This window comes from Schistosoma haematobium, chromosome 4, assembly GCF_000699445.3.
Source record: "Schistosoma haematobium chromosome 4, whole genome shotgun sequence".
NCBI classification, from domain to species: Eukaryota; Metazoa; Platyhelminthes; class Trematoda; order Strigeidida; family Schistosomatidae; genus Schistosoma; species Schistosoma haematobium.
The window spans coordinates 19,984,915-20,003,369 of NC_067199.1; the positions used below are offsets into that span (position 1 = coordinate 19,984,915).

An 18,455-nucleotide genomic window follows, 5' to 3' on the forward strand; every position below is an offset into this window, starting at 1 on the left:
CATGTTGCATGTTTTAAGAATAAATTTTACGCAACTGTGTGTAGTTCATCACAAATATTAGTTACAATGTAGTGAGAAATTTTAACGCATCCTCAAGTTTTACAAGAGGTCATTGGAGATTTGAATACTTTGATGCTCGGGTGCATGAATTTAATCCCAAATAAAATAAATTTAAATCTTTGATTCTTTTTGAAAAGTACATATTTTGGTTTAGATGATCAATAAAACAACCGTAAAAGATACAAAATGAAAGGATTTCTTAACGACATTTTTCAACGATCACTTGAAAGAGAAAGAATTTAAAAATAGAAAATGATCACGTTACTCAAATTTTTGAGTCACGATAATAAATTCTTGATTGAAACGTCATTAATGATCCATCTAAACTTTTAAAATCAGTCTAAAAAGTTCTAAAAATGGAGATATCGAATGTTTTGTTAAGCTTTATAACTGCGATATTATTGAAGTAACTAACTCATATGATTACAATTAAATGATAATTGTAATCGAAATTTTGTTAGGCATACAAATGATCTTTTAAAAATACTGTTAAAAAAACTACTGTATCATTTATAATGGTGAACAGTACCCAATTTACATTTTGTTATCGAAGTGTTGATTATACAACTTATAATTGAGGATATAAATTTGGATGGGACCACAAGTTTCTGCAAGAAAAATACTCACAAACAAACTATATTATGTGACTGGATGTAATCGATGCGAAACTCTGGACCTCGGTTTCAGGAGATCATACCTGTAAACTTGAGGTAACTAGTGCTCCATGGCAGATTTGATTAAGCGTCACATGTACGGATACAGCTTGCTGACGAGTGCTAAACCTCACTACACATAGTTCCTTAGTTTTAATTTAATTACCTTTAGCTACCTATTATCTCAAGATAGTTCACGCAATATCGGGCCACTTACAGTACTTTCCACAGTATAGCTCGATAGGTAGCAAGAAAAAAGGACTAGATCAATACGATAATCCTCACTATTCAGAGAAAAATAGATTCTACAAATAACCTGAATGATTCAAAACAAACGAAAGAGACAATTTAGCGGATTTCTCGAAAAAATCAAATCATAGACACCAATATTCATGTTTTATATATAGCGTGAAAATTGGTAAGATGTCCTTTCTCACATTCCCTTTATTAGGGAGCATGAAATGAAGTCGACCAAAGCGTTAGCTTATTCTGAATATCTGAATTTCAACTGATTGAATCATAAAATTCCATCATCATAAACTGAAAACAGCCAAGGTCCTAAAATATAAAGGTTTCCCATATGCAATATATATATATATATATATATATATATATATATACACATTCAGTTGTAAAAATGTAAGTCCAAAACTTGCCATATCTATTGTAATATAAGCAGCTAGAAAACTACTCTACTTCTAACACAACTCAGATATTGTAGGAATATTGAGTTTCATTAATTCAAATTGCCAGGAAACAATATTTAATAAAAAAACATTTTGCAGTTGACTTCGTTTATTGTACTAGATTGTTCTTTTATTTATTTGTAAGAGCTAGCAGATCATAGAAAATACACCGGGCTAACAGTCATAACTTTGATGATCAATAAGATTCTAATGAAAATAAACATGTTACTCCATTTCCTAAACTACGAAACTTCTTTAGGGTAAAGATTAATTTAATCGAATGTAAACTAGTTTTCATATATTATGATATGTAGTCCTACTAATGTGCATATTTGTGAAAATATATTTCATTACGAGTCAACATGAGTTGTATAAATACAGAACGTCAACTTTCACTCGAAAATTATTAGATAATATATACTAAGAAAACAAACTGTATGGGACCCAGAAATTTATGTACTAACTATCTAGAAAGTAAAGCTAGTTTTAAGATGACTTCTTGCCTTTTAGTTAGATTCCATGACCACTGAGTTCATTTCGATCTGGAGTTAAATTATAATTCAAAGATCACATTCTCAATTTATTCTCCATAAAGTAATCTGAACACTTGATATATTTCTCTAGGTCTGACAGCTCTGAGCTCGACCTATGGCTGGGCTTGGAGCAAAATCAATAATATTATTCAGTCGATTTTATTTAGTGATAAAAGCTTTCTTTATATTTATATAAACCTAAATTATTGCTTGTAATGATCAGATTTAGAGCAAAAATATGTATATTTGTGTAATTCTTACCTTTACTAAATGATATCTTTACAGGCTTCTATCAAAGTAGAAGAACTTCAAAAGAATCGAATGAGCATTGCGCAAGAAAAAGAGAAATTATTACAAGAAAAAGAAGATCTAGAACGTAAATTAGAAGAATCACAAGAAATGTTAAACGAATGTAAAGATTATATTGATACACTACAGAAGAAAGCACGTGAAGAACGTCGACGTAGAGCAAAAGCAGCCATAGAACTTAGTGAAGGCATAGCATTAGAACGTGAAACATTAGTAAGACAACTCGATATGTTACGGTATGTCCGATTCAGTACCAGGATCAATTAAGTTTTTATGATTAACAATACTTTCACGTATGATTGTATAGTCGTAGAGTGGGATGTGGATCATAATTGTAAATCCACTTAGTTATAATGTAGTGAACAAGAACACGAGTGGGGACAACCAAATGTATTTGAGCACGAAATTACAGAACATCGCACTAATATCTGAGAACAATACAATAAATGCTTAATTTACAAAATATCAATCCATCGTCTCAAACTTGACTGTTTCTTTTGTAAATATCAATCCATCATCTCAGATTTCATTGTTTCTGCATTTCCATACCAACTGCTTTCCGTTACCGTTCTTTCTTTCTCAATCTTCTACTAAAATACATTCTATTCCTGAATATCGTTATATACTACTTATGTGGATATAAGTAGCTAACACTACAATAATATCAGTATTCAATAAATCGTTTAGTTTATATCCATTATTTTCTCTTAAAAGTATTATGTCACCCATTAATTCGCATGAAATGAGGAAAAAAATTGTAAAGGCGTACTTTATTCTCATTAATCTCAACACTACTCTTTAGAAATGGTACTAAATTCTTTTATACACAAAACATACTAACTAATTCACCTTTTGATTCATTTCCATTCCATCAACATTTTAAAGATAATATTAATAGATTGAACTCATGAGTCAGTTGAAGCTAGACCACCATTGAAAACCTGGAAGCACTGGACGGCCGTTTCGTCCCAGTATGGGACTCCTCAGCAGTGCGCATCCACGACCCCGCACCCCCCGGGGCTCGAACCCAGGACCTACTAGTTTTGCGCGCGAGCACTTAACCATTAGACCACTAAGCCGGCATCCAACGGTGTTAATGTCTAACTTCAACCAATCCACGAAGTTGCGCCACCGTACACCATTGTCTTCAGTGAGTTACTATCTCACAACAGACCTGGTTGAAATCCACTGGTAACGGCTTCTCACTAGAACTCCAGGAGTTTTCCTGAAGTCAGTCACTAGTGAGCAGGTGATTGTTATTATCAGAATGTGTTTTGTGGAGATTTTTAGAAATTTTCACAGATTGAACTCAACTGACTCATGAGTTCAATCTGTGAAAATTTCTAAAAATCTCCACAAAACATTCTGATAATAATATTAATAATAATGAAATGAGTAAATCTAATAATCCAAACCTTTTCACTATCAAATATACATATATATAGTTAATACGTTTATATATTTCTTATATAACTATTATACTAGTTATATATTAGACTGATTGATTAACCAAAATAAAACTAAGATGATTCAGTTTAATTAACTTATAAAAACATACTTTAGATCTGAAGGTTATAAGAAAGGTCAAACATTCATCATTTATTACATTTCCTAAATGACCAACTATTTATTATATAATATAATATAAATTACATAATTAGATAAATATTTATCATGATTCTTTGTAACTAATTTAGTAACATTTCATCAAATCAATAATCAATATAATCAATTACCTAGTATCAACTAATTTTAATCAGTGTGAAATATTTCGATAACTTTCTATCATTAGTATTTTAGTAAACTCTATGCAATAACATAAAGTATTTTTTCCATTCATAGTCAACCTTTTTTCTAAATCTGATTAATCAGTTATTAATAGTGATCTAAAGCTAATTGTAGTGGGTGTGTGTGTGAGTGTGTGTAATTTTTTTTGCTTAACACCATGTTATCAACTGTGAATGAATTGAAATTACAATAAATTACATTCCATAATAAATAAATGAACGTAGTTTAAATATGTTAAAGATACGGTTAATATGATTAAATAACTATGAAATAGCTTATGATTGATATTGCTTGTTAGGTTGTTGATTACACGAGAGTAGATAAATACATAGGAGATAAATATAACTCGTTGGTTGAAGTTAGACATTAAAACCATCGGATGCCGTTTCAGTGGTCTAATGGTTAAGCGCTCACGCGCGAAACTGGCAGGTTTTGGGTTCGAACCTTGTGGAGGGCGGGATCGTGGATGCGCACTACCGAAGAGTTTCATACTAGAACGAAACGGCCGTACAGTGCTTCCAGGTTTTCCATGATGGTCTCACTTCAATTAACTCATGATTTCAACTTTCGGGATTTCATTAACTTATCATCATAAGTTTGGATGTTGATTCCAGTTATAGTATGTTGTCATACTCTTTTCAGACATAATATTCAAGTTATGATACTATAGCAACTATCCTACAACCAATTTCGATTATGGTTAATTTTGGTTAAGCCCTTTCATTAATTTACTTAACGGACAATGATATTTGAACAGTAACGATTCACATATTTCTTTGCACCATTATGTTCACAAGAGCACATGACAGACACTAGCTAAAATGTTGGTTGCTTAAATATCACTCGATGATTTATCCTCCTCCCGATGTATGTATGTACTCGAATCCTATCATTAGTCCTTGCTTTGCCTTGCTGAGCCATTATGTAATTTGACTATAAATTTGCCTATGTAATTGCTCGCATATACTTACTCGCCGTTCCGCTTCAAATTCACTTGATGTGCTTATAACTTTGTGTTCCGCGCTATCCGCTAATAAACTGTAGTCACCGCTTCTCATCGCCTTCTGATTTTAATCACCGTTGAGATTTATATTATAACGGTTATCGAGGTGATCGGTTAACGAAGCGAAGCCATTACAATACCATAGCATTTTAAAAGATAAGTAGATAAAGTGTGATTTCTGTAACTAAATAAGAGGTGGATAATAGTTTAGTCTGATAGGTACCATCATGACTAATAGCCTTCAACTCAAAAATCACCGAAAACCAGAGCAAATTGTCCAGCTATTATATATCTGTATAGAACTCAGTAGCGTGCACCCATGACCCCTTTGGAGGTCGGACCCATGTTCTCTAAATTTTACATCAAGGCGTTTGCCTTTAAGTGTATGATTTGAAATCCTACGTTCCATGTTCCAAACTTTAGTTAACTTGTAATATAGCACCAATATAATCAATTGTGACTGTCTCACTCCACAAAAATTGAGCCAGTATGATATTACACAAAAAATACTTCTATGTTAGTTATCAATATAGACGAGTTCATTATTCAGATGAATCGATTGTGAAGATTAGTTCCTTGTCTGTTTGTTACAAAAAGATGTATGATTCATAAAGTGAATATCATTTGTCTAATTGATCTCTTATAGTCAATTTTCTTCCTAATTTGAAATTTGATGATAAAAATATACAGAAGTAAACACTCACGATATTATACAAATCCAAGTTAATCTGTTCAAATTATCACAGTGACCATGCCATCAGTCATTTACTTTCTTAAAAACAACGAATAATTTGATGACATTATTCAAATTTCATCCTAACGGATATCTTCTTATAATGTCAACAGTAGTTACAGTTGCTTATTTACATTTTGGTATAAAATTCATTTGGCAACAATTCAGAAATATATTCTACTCTATTCACTAATTTACTCTTTAACAAGCATTTAAAAAAAATTACAATCATTATCATAACCTAATTATTATATAATAACAGCTGATGAAAATTAGTTAATACACATGAACATTATGAAGTATGTTTAACCAAAAAAACTGTTATTCCATCGTTTTAGGGTATCTGTTAAATCATTACTAAATATTACACATTATACTGGATGTTTCACAAAATTTAAACAAATGTGTTTTTTTTATTACCATAGTTTCATTACTTTTATCTGAAATCAAACTGAATTCAAATTTATGAAGAACAGAAATATTTAATATTTTACCTTTTAACCTAAAGAAAATCAAAACAAAACGAGTAGAAAAGAAAGATCTAGGTTGTGACAAAATATCCTAACATTAGTTGATCACTTAATAGTATCAAGTGTCTTGTTTTCTATTCTCTATCGATTGATCCTATCGATCAAGTTATGAACTAATGGCTAGACAATCGTCAACACATTTAGAAATAGGTTAGTTGAGATTCGTATGGTTTAGTGGTAACACCTCTGATTGTAACACTTAGCGACATCAATTTATAACTCCACTAGGAGCATCATTTTACAAAAAATGTCAGATATGCCCTACTAAAGAATGCTAACTAGAATGAAAACTAAAGTCAGGGTTTCATACTGACTCTTTTCAAACATTGAAATCAATTTCCTATTATTATTTTATTGGATAGGTTTGAAACTCCCTTATAATCCATATCTATCCGTTTTTTAATAGAATAAAGAAGCCTGCAGGTTTAACACAGACGTATTTTCCTAAATTCGCTTAAGTCTGGTTCTTGTCTGTAAATTTATTCCATCCTTATCTGAAATCTTCTTCTTCTGTGGAAAATAATCCAGTTCTGAAGTATGTAATTAATGGCTTTTATTCTTGTAACAACTTGAAATAAGTAAATAACCATGAGAAAATGAACTGTTCTTTACTTTTCTTCAAACAATATCACTTCATCCTAGATAGAGTGTTTAGAAAAATTAGTTAACTTCTAAATATTTTGATCTTTATATAGGACTATTAATCAGAAGTTAGTTGATGAACAAGAGTTTAAATCCCAAACGCTTTACGCAGTAAAAGAAACATCACAAACAATTGATTTACGTGATTTTCACAGTAAATCACAATCACTTGATATGACCAGTGCAAAAGCTTCAGAGACAACAATAAAAGATACTGCCGCTTTACCACATTTACTATGTAGTTCAACTGATTTGGATGCGACAAATTTTGAGATCGCAGATGCAAGAAGAGGTTCTACACTGAGTAATTATTTCACACCAGTAATGTAAGTCCAACGTTCACTGATGATTGTATAAACTTTTGAATTAAATTTTTATTTCAATCATATTACTGCCCAAATTAGTGGTGAGTTAGATAAGTTCAGTTCAATAAATCATTATGAATCATGGATGGTACTTAACTGAAATTTTGTTATTAATAAATTCAGTTGAGAATGTCCTTAATTAAATCAAATAAATGTATCTCTGTAACTATTTATTATGAAGTATCATTTAGGTAACTATCTGTTTATCAAACGAGTACATTGAATAATATTCCAAATCCAAATTATCAGTATTACTCAGTAAATACGGTAGTTAATACATAGTTTTTACAGCTGAATTCACGAGTCGATCTAAGTTAGACAACCATCGAAAACCTGAAAGCACTGGACAGCCGTTTCCTTCTACTATGAGACTCCCCAGCAGTCAGCACCCATAATCCCGCACTCGAAACTCGAACCCACTGCTGAAGGGTTCCTTATTAGAACGAAACGGCCGTTCAATGCTTACAGGCTTTCAATGGTTGTCTAGCTTAGATCGACTCGTGAATTCAACTTTGAAAATACTACCATCTCCATAACTCCCCATACTGACAGAGCTTTTAATTTTTAAAAATATTGCGAAACCTTATTATCATAAAACAATCCTTATTTCTTTAGCACCTAAACTAGAAACTTCATTACTTTTATTACTAAATTGAATTGTTTCAAGATAACTCTAATGTTTATATTTGATTAATACACTGAGATGTTTAATTCATTGAAAATATATTTGATGGACATTTCAAAATCGATTTCGAACACAGAAAGATGGTTTTCCAAACAACATAACGGAGAAAGTTAGCGTGAATCATCAAATTCCAAATTAAAACTATCTAAGTGCTTAGAGAGAAGAGGAACAAGTAACTGACTGTATAGATTTTTGAATACAGATTGTACATTTTAATTTGGCATCACTTTAGACTAAATGATGACAGTATACGTGAAGGAGATCTTGGAAATATTGACGAAGCTGAAGAATACGAAGAAGTTTTCAACCAATGTAGATCATACTTTATTTTTAAAAAATCTCTTATAAGTAACTTATTACAGATCCTGGCAGTATATATACCCCTCGTATTCGAAAAACTTCACAGAAATCTCGAGCACATATTAATGATTCAGCTGAAGTACGTTATATGCCAAAGTGAGTTGATCGATTATCATTATCGCAATTATTATTATTATTACTTTTATTAGAGTTCCGCAGAAGAAAATGATATTATATTTTTATTTACTATCATAAGTTAGTAATTATTCAACGACATTTAGCTAACTGAAAGGTACTTGCCATCACTATTTTAGGATATGCTTCGGTTATAATACGTTGGTAATAAATATGAATCCAAATATGTTCAGTGGCATCTAGAAATCCCAGTTAACAAAGTATTCAGTGAAAAAGCACAGCGAAAGGGTACTAAGCACCCAAATATACCAATAGAGTAACCTTTCTTGACGAAAGCACAATCAGAACGATTATTACTTTAAATATGTTGACAAATTTCAAAAAAAAGTTTTATCAAAACTGTCTTGAAAAATAACTTACTTAGAAAGTCCATTTTTATAAGTTACATTTATAATATCTAATTCACTTAATGAACAACTATTCTTTACAATTTAAAAGTTTGTTTAAAATTTAATATTATGCGTATAAACGCATTGAACAAGTCAAACTCCTATAAATGCTTTTATAAATACAATGTATATCTATTTCTTTAACCAGATATTTAACTAATCACTAGAAATGTCTTAGTAAATTATAATCTAATAATAATTTATCATTCTATTTGACACCAAATTCAAAATGAAAAGGTAGAGTTGTGTAAACTGAATGACTAGTAATGATATAGAATGATATTGATACTATATACTGAATTGACTAAAGTTGAACCTAAAATATACTGAACCCTAATTCAATAACTGGATATTATCTATCAGATTCGACAATATGGAAAAGATTGGTTTCGTATTGTTGAATAATTCTTAACGAGAACTAATCTGCTGTTTAGTACTTTTCGATTTTTGATAACTGTGTCAACTGATTTCAATTTGTAATGAAAGCATTGTTGTATATTATAAATAACTATCATAACTATCAAACTGAAAATATTTTATTGGTAACTGTTGTTTTTAACTCATTTATACATGTAGTGGAAGAAGAGTTTCACCTGATGGAGCCTCCTACATGAGTTCAAATGCTGACTCGACCACTGTGAGTAGCCTTTCTGTTACTTGAAATACAAACTAATGAATAATTTTTAAAGAGCAAAGTATAGATGCTAATCATTAGGCTTACATATATAGCTCGGTATTAAACCCTGTTAGAGGTAATATTCATTATAAATGAAGATTTGTTACTCGTTTTGTTTTCTAAATCCTTGTTCGTTCAAAAAGAAATATAGGTCTACTTGTTGGAGTTTCAGGGTCCTACAAGATTGCAGACAAACTTGATCTTATTAGAAAAATATGTACATTTTATTGGAAATAAATAATTATGGTGGTTACACAGTCATACCGTATTATTAGATAATCGATTCACTGATATCATCTTCATCGGGAAACCTGAGGATACTGGATTTGGTTTTATATAGGGTCATTGATACAGATATCAACTGATGATAAACATTAGAAAGATTAACATACTTGAAAAATTCCTCCCGATAACATTACCAAACGTATCCCTCCTCTTTCGTTGCTACCTCTGTTAAAACAAACCACAGCTTTCCGATAAGTAGAGATACCTGGGTTGAACTGAAGACCTGTTATTTGGATACAACAACACAAATGAATAAAATTTTTAAAAAAAATTAGTTACTTTTTGTCTTTTTTTATTTCAATAGTTTTCTGACTAATATTAAGTGTGTATTAATAATTCTCTTCAGTTATTGATATATTGTTATCCACTTTTCATTTTATTCATATTCTTTACCTATATATTTAAAAAGAATGGATCATTTACTGAACGTGTCTACAAAGTTATATTTGTTGGTGATTCAGGTGTTGGAAAATCAAGTATTATAAGAAAATTTGTATCTGGTGTATTTGATTTAAATCTTCCATTAACTGTGGCAATTGATTTTCATGTGAAATTTATGCATTGCGATGGGACTAATTTGTATTTACAATTATGGGATACAGCTGGACAAGAGAAGTAAGTTCATATAAATGCATAAAAAATATGTACATCTATAAGTGTATTTAACTATGTTTCTCTTTTCCATTTGCTAGCTCATATCAGTTTATCTTCTTTCTCTTTTCTTTTGTCTAAGCTTTATTTCATTCTTTACTTTTATTTAATAGTTAATAAATGTAAATATATGAATCACTAGAATGAATACAACCAATCATTTTTACACTTGAATATTATGGACCAATCAACCAGTGACTCATATACTACTTAAAATAGACAAATACACAAGGTCACTTATTTTTTGCTTATGTTAAACACTTGATATACGGATAATGAAATGTATATAGCTTCAATTAGTATATTAAAACTATGTGTAATAGTAATGATTGTTTTGTTTCATACACATAGTTTCCTTTATTTTGAAGCAAGAAAATGTAAAGATTTGAGTAGAATAACATTCATTCATTCATTTTATTATGTTAGAAACATATTAGATACTAACAGTCTATAATATTTTAAAATCAAAATTACTGTAGAAGTTGATATATTTATGAGAATGGAGTTAACTACAAATGAATATCTACAGCGTGATGAAGCGAATATGCCAATAGAATTAATAGAACCATGAAAATTATTTGAGAGAAGTACAATGTGAAAGGGAATATTTCAAATTATCAAAACTCGTAATCAAATTATAATAAAACCTAGACTGGTGGCCACATTGCAACATGATCGATAGCATTCGATCTGCACTAATAAGGACTAGACAAGCATGAGATTGATCATCACCCAGTGATCAATCAATTGTGATTACATCTCAGTCCTACAGGAGGTCGGTCATGGCCCGGAAAGCTCAATGGTAACGTCTCTGACTGTGAAGCTGGGTGACGCTGGATCGAGTCCGCCAGGGAGCACCAGTTCCCTCAAGATTACAGGTAAACCTTGCTGACGAGTGCCAAGTAGCACGAAACACGGGTCCAGGGTTTCCTGTTGACTACCTCCAACCACCATCTAATCTTAATAAAACAAAAATTTTAGGATCTAATTAACTGAACATAGATTAATGGTAGTAAAAAATTAACATGAATTGAATTAGGTCAGTTGGAAATAAGGCAAACATTTATTGGTACCTATTCCGTAATGCTCAATGAAAAAACTAGTTGTTGTAACTCGTTAATCTAGTGGACAATTTTCTGTTGTCGAGTACCAGTAGGAAAACTGATTATCTTTAGAAAACAGATATGTCAATTCAAGTTTAGAAGAAAAGGTTATCTGAAATTTCTCTGATGATCACAACCAATACGTTCATCAGCGTAAATACAATCGATTCTATGATAAGTATTGTTAAGAGATTTTTTGCACAAATCAATTACTTAGTTTGCACAGTTTCATATAGATCCATAAATAAAGGTTATTTACAGTTCAGGATTAACATTCAACCATCTGTCGTATTTACTGTCTATGTACATATAGAGTTGTTATGACAGTTCACTAAATTTGCTAATTTGTTAATATACATGTGAATTATAAAATTACAACTATTATGACGAAAATAATCATATACATGTAATATGCGAACGAGTTGAAAAGTGAAATTTAAACATTTTTGGTGAATAACGTAAGTCCTTTTTTCTGTGACTTACATTAAACTATGTAACACCAAAAGTTCAACATTCTACCAGCTGTGACACTACAAATAAATTACCCTTTTCATACAATCGATTCAATCGACGCTAAATTTATTTGAAATTATCAGTTCCAACCTCAGGAGTGATACGGTTTCATTTACTAAGACAATTAAATTCTCTAGAAAAGTGAAATTATACACAGTTATTCCTTTTTTTGGAGATTGTTTATAATCAATGAAGTAATTTTAATCATATAGTGATCTCAGCTAATGAACTATTTTGAAAATTATTCGAATTTAGTGGTAAAATATCTCATATTGACTAAGAACTCTTCACCAGTTTACATTCAAAACGCTATACGGGATAGAATCCAGTACAGTCACATTTAACACAAAACATGGACATGGACATCAGTTAGCCTTATGAGTAAATATTTAAAAATAATGTGCCTCAAAAAAATCAGAAAGTAAACTAGTAGAAGAATCATCCAAAATGATTAGTTTTTAAGTGTACTTAGTACAAGTAATAATAAACAATGAGTAAAAGCCAAAAGACAGTAGATAAATGGTTTTTGTACATGTATTCTCAGCTCAAAGAATACAGATCATCTTATGCCTTTTTGGAGGATCCAACAAGATTCTATGAATGATACCAAGAGGATCTTGAAACCACTATAAACCAAACGTTGTTGAGTACAGCTGTTGACATTTCCACATTAACTTGCCTGGTTCTGAAAGCCTATAGTCACAGCCTATGTTCGTATTTTGAATATGGTCAAGTAATTTTCTTCAAAAGTAAATTCACCATTGAGTGATTGGTGGAAATTAACTACAAGATGGCTGCTTAGGGTGCTTTGTTAAGAGATCATATTTGTGTGTTCTAGAAATTATTTGACATTTTTTAACTACTTCTAAGTAGTATAACATTTTGAAGTAAAAACATATCTTACTTTGACAAACTTGCAGATTCAGAAGTATTACACGACAATATTATCGTAAATCAGATGGTGTAATTATTGTGTTCGATGCAACTAATGAATCAAGTTTTTTAGCCGTCCGTTCATGGCTTCAATCGGTTACCGAAGAAACAGACGAGAATACCGTTATCTTAATTCTGGAAAATAAGTCTGATCTCATTGAAGAAAATGATAATAAACGTGCAGTATCGCGAGCTACAATTGATAAAATTGTTCGCGTAAGTTCTTTGTGTAGCAGTGATTAAAATTAAGATATTTGCCAGATTACCAAGAATTCTTTATATACCACATAAACATTTAGTACTTCATATTATAAGGACAATAATTTCGCGAAAACTCTATGTGTATTGATTCATGGAATTTGCACTGGTAAAAGTACTCAGCACGTATATATATATATATATATATATATATATATATATATATATATATATGGTGACTTAGAGCAGTAAGCGCTACTGATTTGTATTTTAACCTAAGTAATTGATTGGATTCTTTAGTGGGGTGTATTTTTGTGCTTATTACAATAGATAATTTGTGGTCACAGGGAATTTGTTAGTGAGCATTCAGACGTCTTAGTGGCAGAAAAACTAAAGAATATTTGTAACTAGTGCTCCAGCGATTTTAATGATTTACGCTGGTGGTCACAATACTACTGACATGATAATTTTAACAGTATACTTATGGTCACTTTACTGTGGATGACTTATTATAGGCCGGTTGCATTGAGTTTGGGCTCGCTACTTTGGTAGTCCAAGAGCTCAACAACTTTGTAACCTGAATCATGACTCTAATTAATAAGGATGAAATATATATAATTTCATTTTTCATACTTTGGCTAATTGCCTCTTTACAACGGTGGTATTTAGAAGTCACATGAGAAATGCTGCTAGAAAATCATATTTCGTGTATTCACATGACCAAACAGACAATAAGCCCAATGAATAGAAGAAGCTTAAGCGGTTGGTCATGCGCTCACACGAGCCTTCAAACGGCCTTATGAATAGTAAAAGAAGTCAGCGAATATGATAAGTGGACAGGCCCATACAACAATAACAAGCCCTCTGTTAATTATGCATGAATACATATAATACAACCGATATATTCAATATTAAAAATGACAATCCAAGTTTCGCATTAGTATTAGGTTTTGTACCGACCTCCACAAGGCCTTACACCAAACTATAATGCCATGTTGTGATTTTGTAAATTTGACCGTGTCATGCTTCACGTTTATAAAATTTTGCTGCAACCTCACCCCCGCGTTGAGTATTTTTTATTTTTGAAGAAAATGAAAGCCTCCGGCTTTCTAAGACAGTCTGTACATGAATAATTATTTTTACTTATTTAGAATTTAATAAATAATATAGTTGTCTTCACCTTTTTCACCAAGGTTGATATGCATAATTCATCTGTGCGGTATAATCCAGGAACAATTTTACTTAACAAATTACTTCTTTCGAACTTAGATTTAAAGTAGATTCTAAAAGTTAGGGTTAATAAACTCAGAAAACAGCTCAAAAATGCTAGAAACTGAACGTTTATTGAACACTGAAAAAAGATGGATATATTCATACCATAAAACTAACTCCAATATTTGGAGTGATTTCTCGAACATTGCACGAAAACAAATTGTTCTTCATTTGTCAACTGGTATACTTGGCTACAGTATTTTCTTTAAATATGGATATTTCATCCTGGTCAAGTTCGAGTCCTAAAATAATTTGTATCTTAACTGAAGATCATCATCAACTCATATTTGTATGCTTCCCCTTAATTGTATCAGAAATAAATTTTAATTATTAAATTTACAGGTATATAAAACAATGTGCTTTGAAGTCAGTGCAAAAACTGGGCACAATATAGAAGAGGCGTTTATGGTTATGGCAAGGTAAAACTATTTAATATTACTCGTTTATTATGTGTGAACATATAATTCCCAGTATATTGTAAAAGAATTCATTTCATAAGACATCTCTTCCTATCGAGTCCGATGTTATGGTGAGGCAGAAAGAAAAAACTGTTTCAATTCATCCAAACCTTTTTGCACTCAGATGGAAGCTTAAAACATTCTTCGGAAAGACTATGACTTATAGACAACGTTTGAGCGATACTAAAGTGGTCTCAAAAAACTTTATCTACTTACTAGGGTCAAAACAGGGCTATTAATTACTGTGAGGAATTAAGATTATGGATTCCAGTTAGTAGCTATGGTTAGGAATTAAATTAAGTTTTCATCACGAATTGACATCAGCTATGAAGTCAAAATGTTGTTTAGCTATTTAGGTAAATGAAACCAATAGTCACTATGTTAAATCGATTTATCCATGAGTTATAGTCCTGAGAAAATTTTAATGACATCGTTTAAATAAATCAGTATCTAACTTGTTGAAATTGAAACGTTTTAAGTTTTAATAATTGTTACAAGCTAATTACTGACCATTTGATAACCACTATCTTCGGTCGTATTTTGGTAAAATATTGGTACCGATGTGGTTATTTGTTATGACCGCAGAAAAAAACCGATTCAACTAACAAATATAATCAAACAACTGAATGAGATTTTTTCTTGTTCCTGACACCTCCCACAGTGGATCAGTTGTAAATCAATGGAGGGATTAATGTTTGATCCATAAAGATCTTGCATTTGAACTGAGCACAATTTATTGAGGCAAGGTGTAAAAGTTTAGATGCATCATTCATTTTATTTGAATAAGTAAAATGATTACCATCAAATTTATTGGATGACTTTAGACAACTTCAACGGATACTGAGAATTAGTTTTTTTATTTGAAATAAACAAACCGTTTAACCAATTACATTTATACGTTACTTGAATTAAAAAGATAATTGAACAATTGAACATACATGTATTCAGGTTAGTAATCTAATAAATCCTTCATCTATAATTAGAGAAGTGATTAAAATAAAGAATAGAAAATTTAAAAATGAAGAATATTTGAGCGAACAATTGTTTTCAATAACTTCATCATCAGGCTCCACAGTTATATTTCCATAATTATCATATTTTACAAAGGCCAAAATAAGGCATTTATTAATGAATTAGACAATGTTATGTGTTAAAAATGGTGCATGTTTACATCTGTTACGATATATATATTACTTCAAAGTTATATTATTTGCAATTTAGAAAGGTAATTCAATAAAGGTCAGGATGATTTGGAGTAAAGTGTTCAGTCTAATGGTTAAGTGCTCGCGCGCGAAGCCAGTAGGTCCTGGGTTCGAATCCCGCGGGGTGCGGGACCGTGGATGCGCATTGCTGAGGAGTCCCATACTAGGACGAAACGGCCGTCCAGTGCTTCCAGGTTCTCAATGGTGGTCTAGCTTCAACTGACTCATGATTTCAATTTGTGAAAATTGAGATGATAATAATAATAAGATTGTTGTGTGAATATAATATGAAATAAGGAGGGTGTTATCAAGGTAATTACGATAAACGAATTGGCAATGATGGATGTGAAGATGAAGATAGAGATAATCAAAAATAATGATAATAAGGAAAAAGAATAAACAGATAGAAACAAAGGAAGAGGGTATGAGGTTTATAATATTCAGTCTAGGTATTCGGTGATCCAGTCGTAAGCCAAGGTAAACAAAGAGGTTGGATATATTTTCTCTAGATACATAAATTTGGTCTTCTGGAGTTGATCCCGATGGCTTAGGCTATGTAAAGTAGTCGTAATCTAGCTCCTTGAGGTAGATATTTCGGAACTTGAAATGAAACAGAGAAAGCTTCCTCTATTTTGATATGATGTTCATTATTAGTATATTATAATTATGGACTTATAACTGTAGAGCCTGATGATGAAGTTATTGAAAACAATTGCTCGCTCAAATATTCTTCATTTTTGAATATTCTATTGGGGATTTTTAAACTGCTGAAATAGAAAATTTCAAAATATAGTTTATATTTATTTCTTTATTTATTAAGGAAACTTAAAGAAAAAGAAGTTTATGAACTTCAAACTCTTCAAAATTTAAAGAATGATGCAAATATTAAAAAGAATACATGTTGTCGATGAAAAATCAACAGAATATTTAAGGAAGAAAACAAAAAGAAAAAAGAGTAAATGTGGATTATGTAAACATATACAATCAGATATAATACATGTACACGTACATATATAAAAATCTCTTATATGTTTTTTTTTGTTTAAATTATTTTCGTATATATTTCATTTAAAATGAAATAATTTAGGTTAGAAGTAATTTGAATCACTTCGTTACATGATTATCGTTTCAAACTAGAAGGGACCATATTACTTCTAACATAGAAAAAATTACTTTACATATTACGAAACTTTTAAATTCTTGACATTTTGATAGTCATCAAAAATCTTTCATTTCCCGATTGTTATTTCTAATGATTAATTCATTACTTGATTATTTTTCCTTCATCCGTAATCTTACATGATATTGTTTTTTTTTTAGTAATTCAAAAGTAAATATGAATAGTTTATTGAAAGATAAGTGGAATTACAATATATTGTGCTTAGATATATGAACATCATTAATTGTTATAGGCCTTAAATATTACTGAATCTTCCAAAGTTTAAACAAATGGACATTATCGTCAATTTATGCATAAAATGTATAAATAAATAGTATATTTGTAATATCGCAATGAGTAGAAAAATTGGATTTTCTGACGTTTCCATGACTTAGTGTAAGTCCGTTGTACTATTTAAACTTGGATTAATTTTAATTTGGTTATTTATTCTCTGAAGAAGTGACTTACATTAAGCCACGAAACATCAGAAAATCTAATTTTTCTACTTATTGAGATATTACAAATATACTATTTATTTATAACAATCTACCCAATGCCCAATTTATTCGAAATTATCAAATCAAACCTTGGTAATGATACCTATAAAATGTATAGTTCAGAATCTAGTTAATAAAAATGGGTATGAATATTGATGTTAATTTGTAATTATTGTCAAAAACTAATATTATAAATTTGAATAATATAGAAAAATGCACTGAATAACTAGATGTTTACAGAAAAATACATGATGCTAGAAAGAAATGAATGTTCTGACAGTGAATTGAGATGCTATACACAATGAATATAGTATGTGTATGTTTATGAAGTGAGACGAACACAATAATATTGATTTGTACATTAGAATAAATGCTTGTTAAGACTTAATTTTTTATTGCTGTATATGAACTAGTAATCCATCGATCTCAAATTTTCTAATCTTCTGGTTATTAGGACTGTGATAGATGCCATTTTTCCACCTTCAGGCATTACATTGAGACTAGTGAATTTTTTTTCATCTATGAGAGTTAGTTTTCCATTATGAATGCATTAATTCTCCAAGTGATGTATTTTTTGAATATTAATTTTTTCTAAAACTGAAATGTACTGGTCTTAATTGCAGAAAATCTATAATTT

At 30.6% G+C, this 18,455-nt stretch overlaps 1 protein-coding gene across 2 annotated transcripts in view; it reads left to right on the plus strand.

The window, feature by feature from the left end:
* EFCAB4B_1 (EF-hand calcium-binding domain-containing protein 4B) overlaps positions 1 to 17,527 on the plus strand; it is a gene marked incomplete at its 5' end in the record, with an annotated part of 45,050 nt that extends 27,523 nt beyond the window's left edge. For both annotated transcript variants that reach the window (XM_051215924.1, XM_012942172.2), the window contains 9 exons: positions 2,218 to 2,477; positions 6,991 to 7,263; positions 8,220 to 8,299; positions 8,350 to 8,443; positions 9,448 to 9,508; positions 10,242 to 10,447; positions 13,020 to 13,248; positions 14,845 to 14,921; positions 16,983 to 17,527. In XM_051215924.1, the coding sequence (XP_051066469.1) occupies positions 2,218 to 2,477; positions 6,991 to 7,263; positions 8,220 to 8,299; positions 8,350 to 8,443; positions 9,448 to 9,508; positions 10,242 to 10,447; positions 13,020 to 13,248; positions 14,845 to 14,921; positions 16,983 to 17,073 (1,371 nt within the window). In that variant the 3' untranslated portion in view covers positions 17,074 to 17,527. The remainder of the gene's footprint in view (positions 1 to 2,217; positions 2,478 to 6,990; positions 7,264 to 8,219; positions 8,300 to 8,349; positions 8,444 to 9,447; positions 9,509 to 10,241; positions 10,448 to 13,019; positions 13,249 to 14,844; positions 14,922 to 16,982) is intronic.
* Between the last annotated feature and the right edge of the window lie 928 nt (positions 17,528 to 18,455).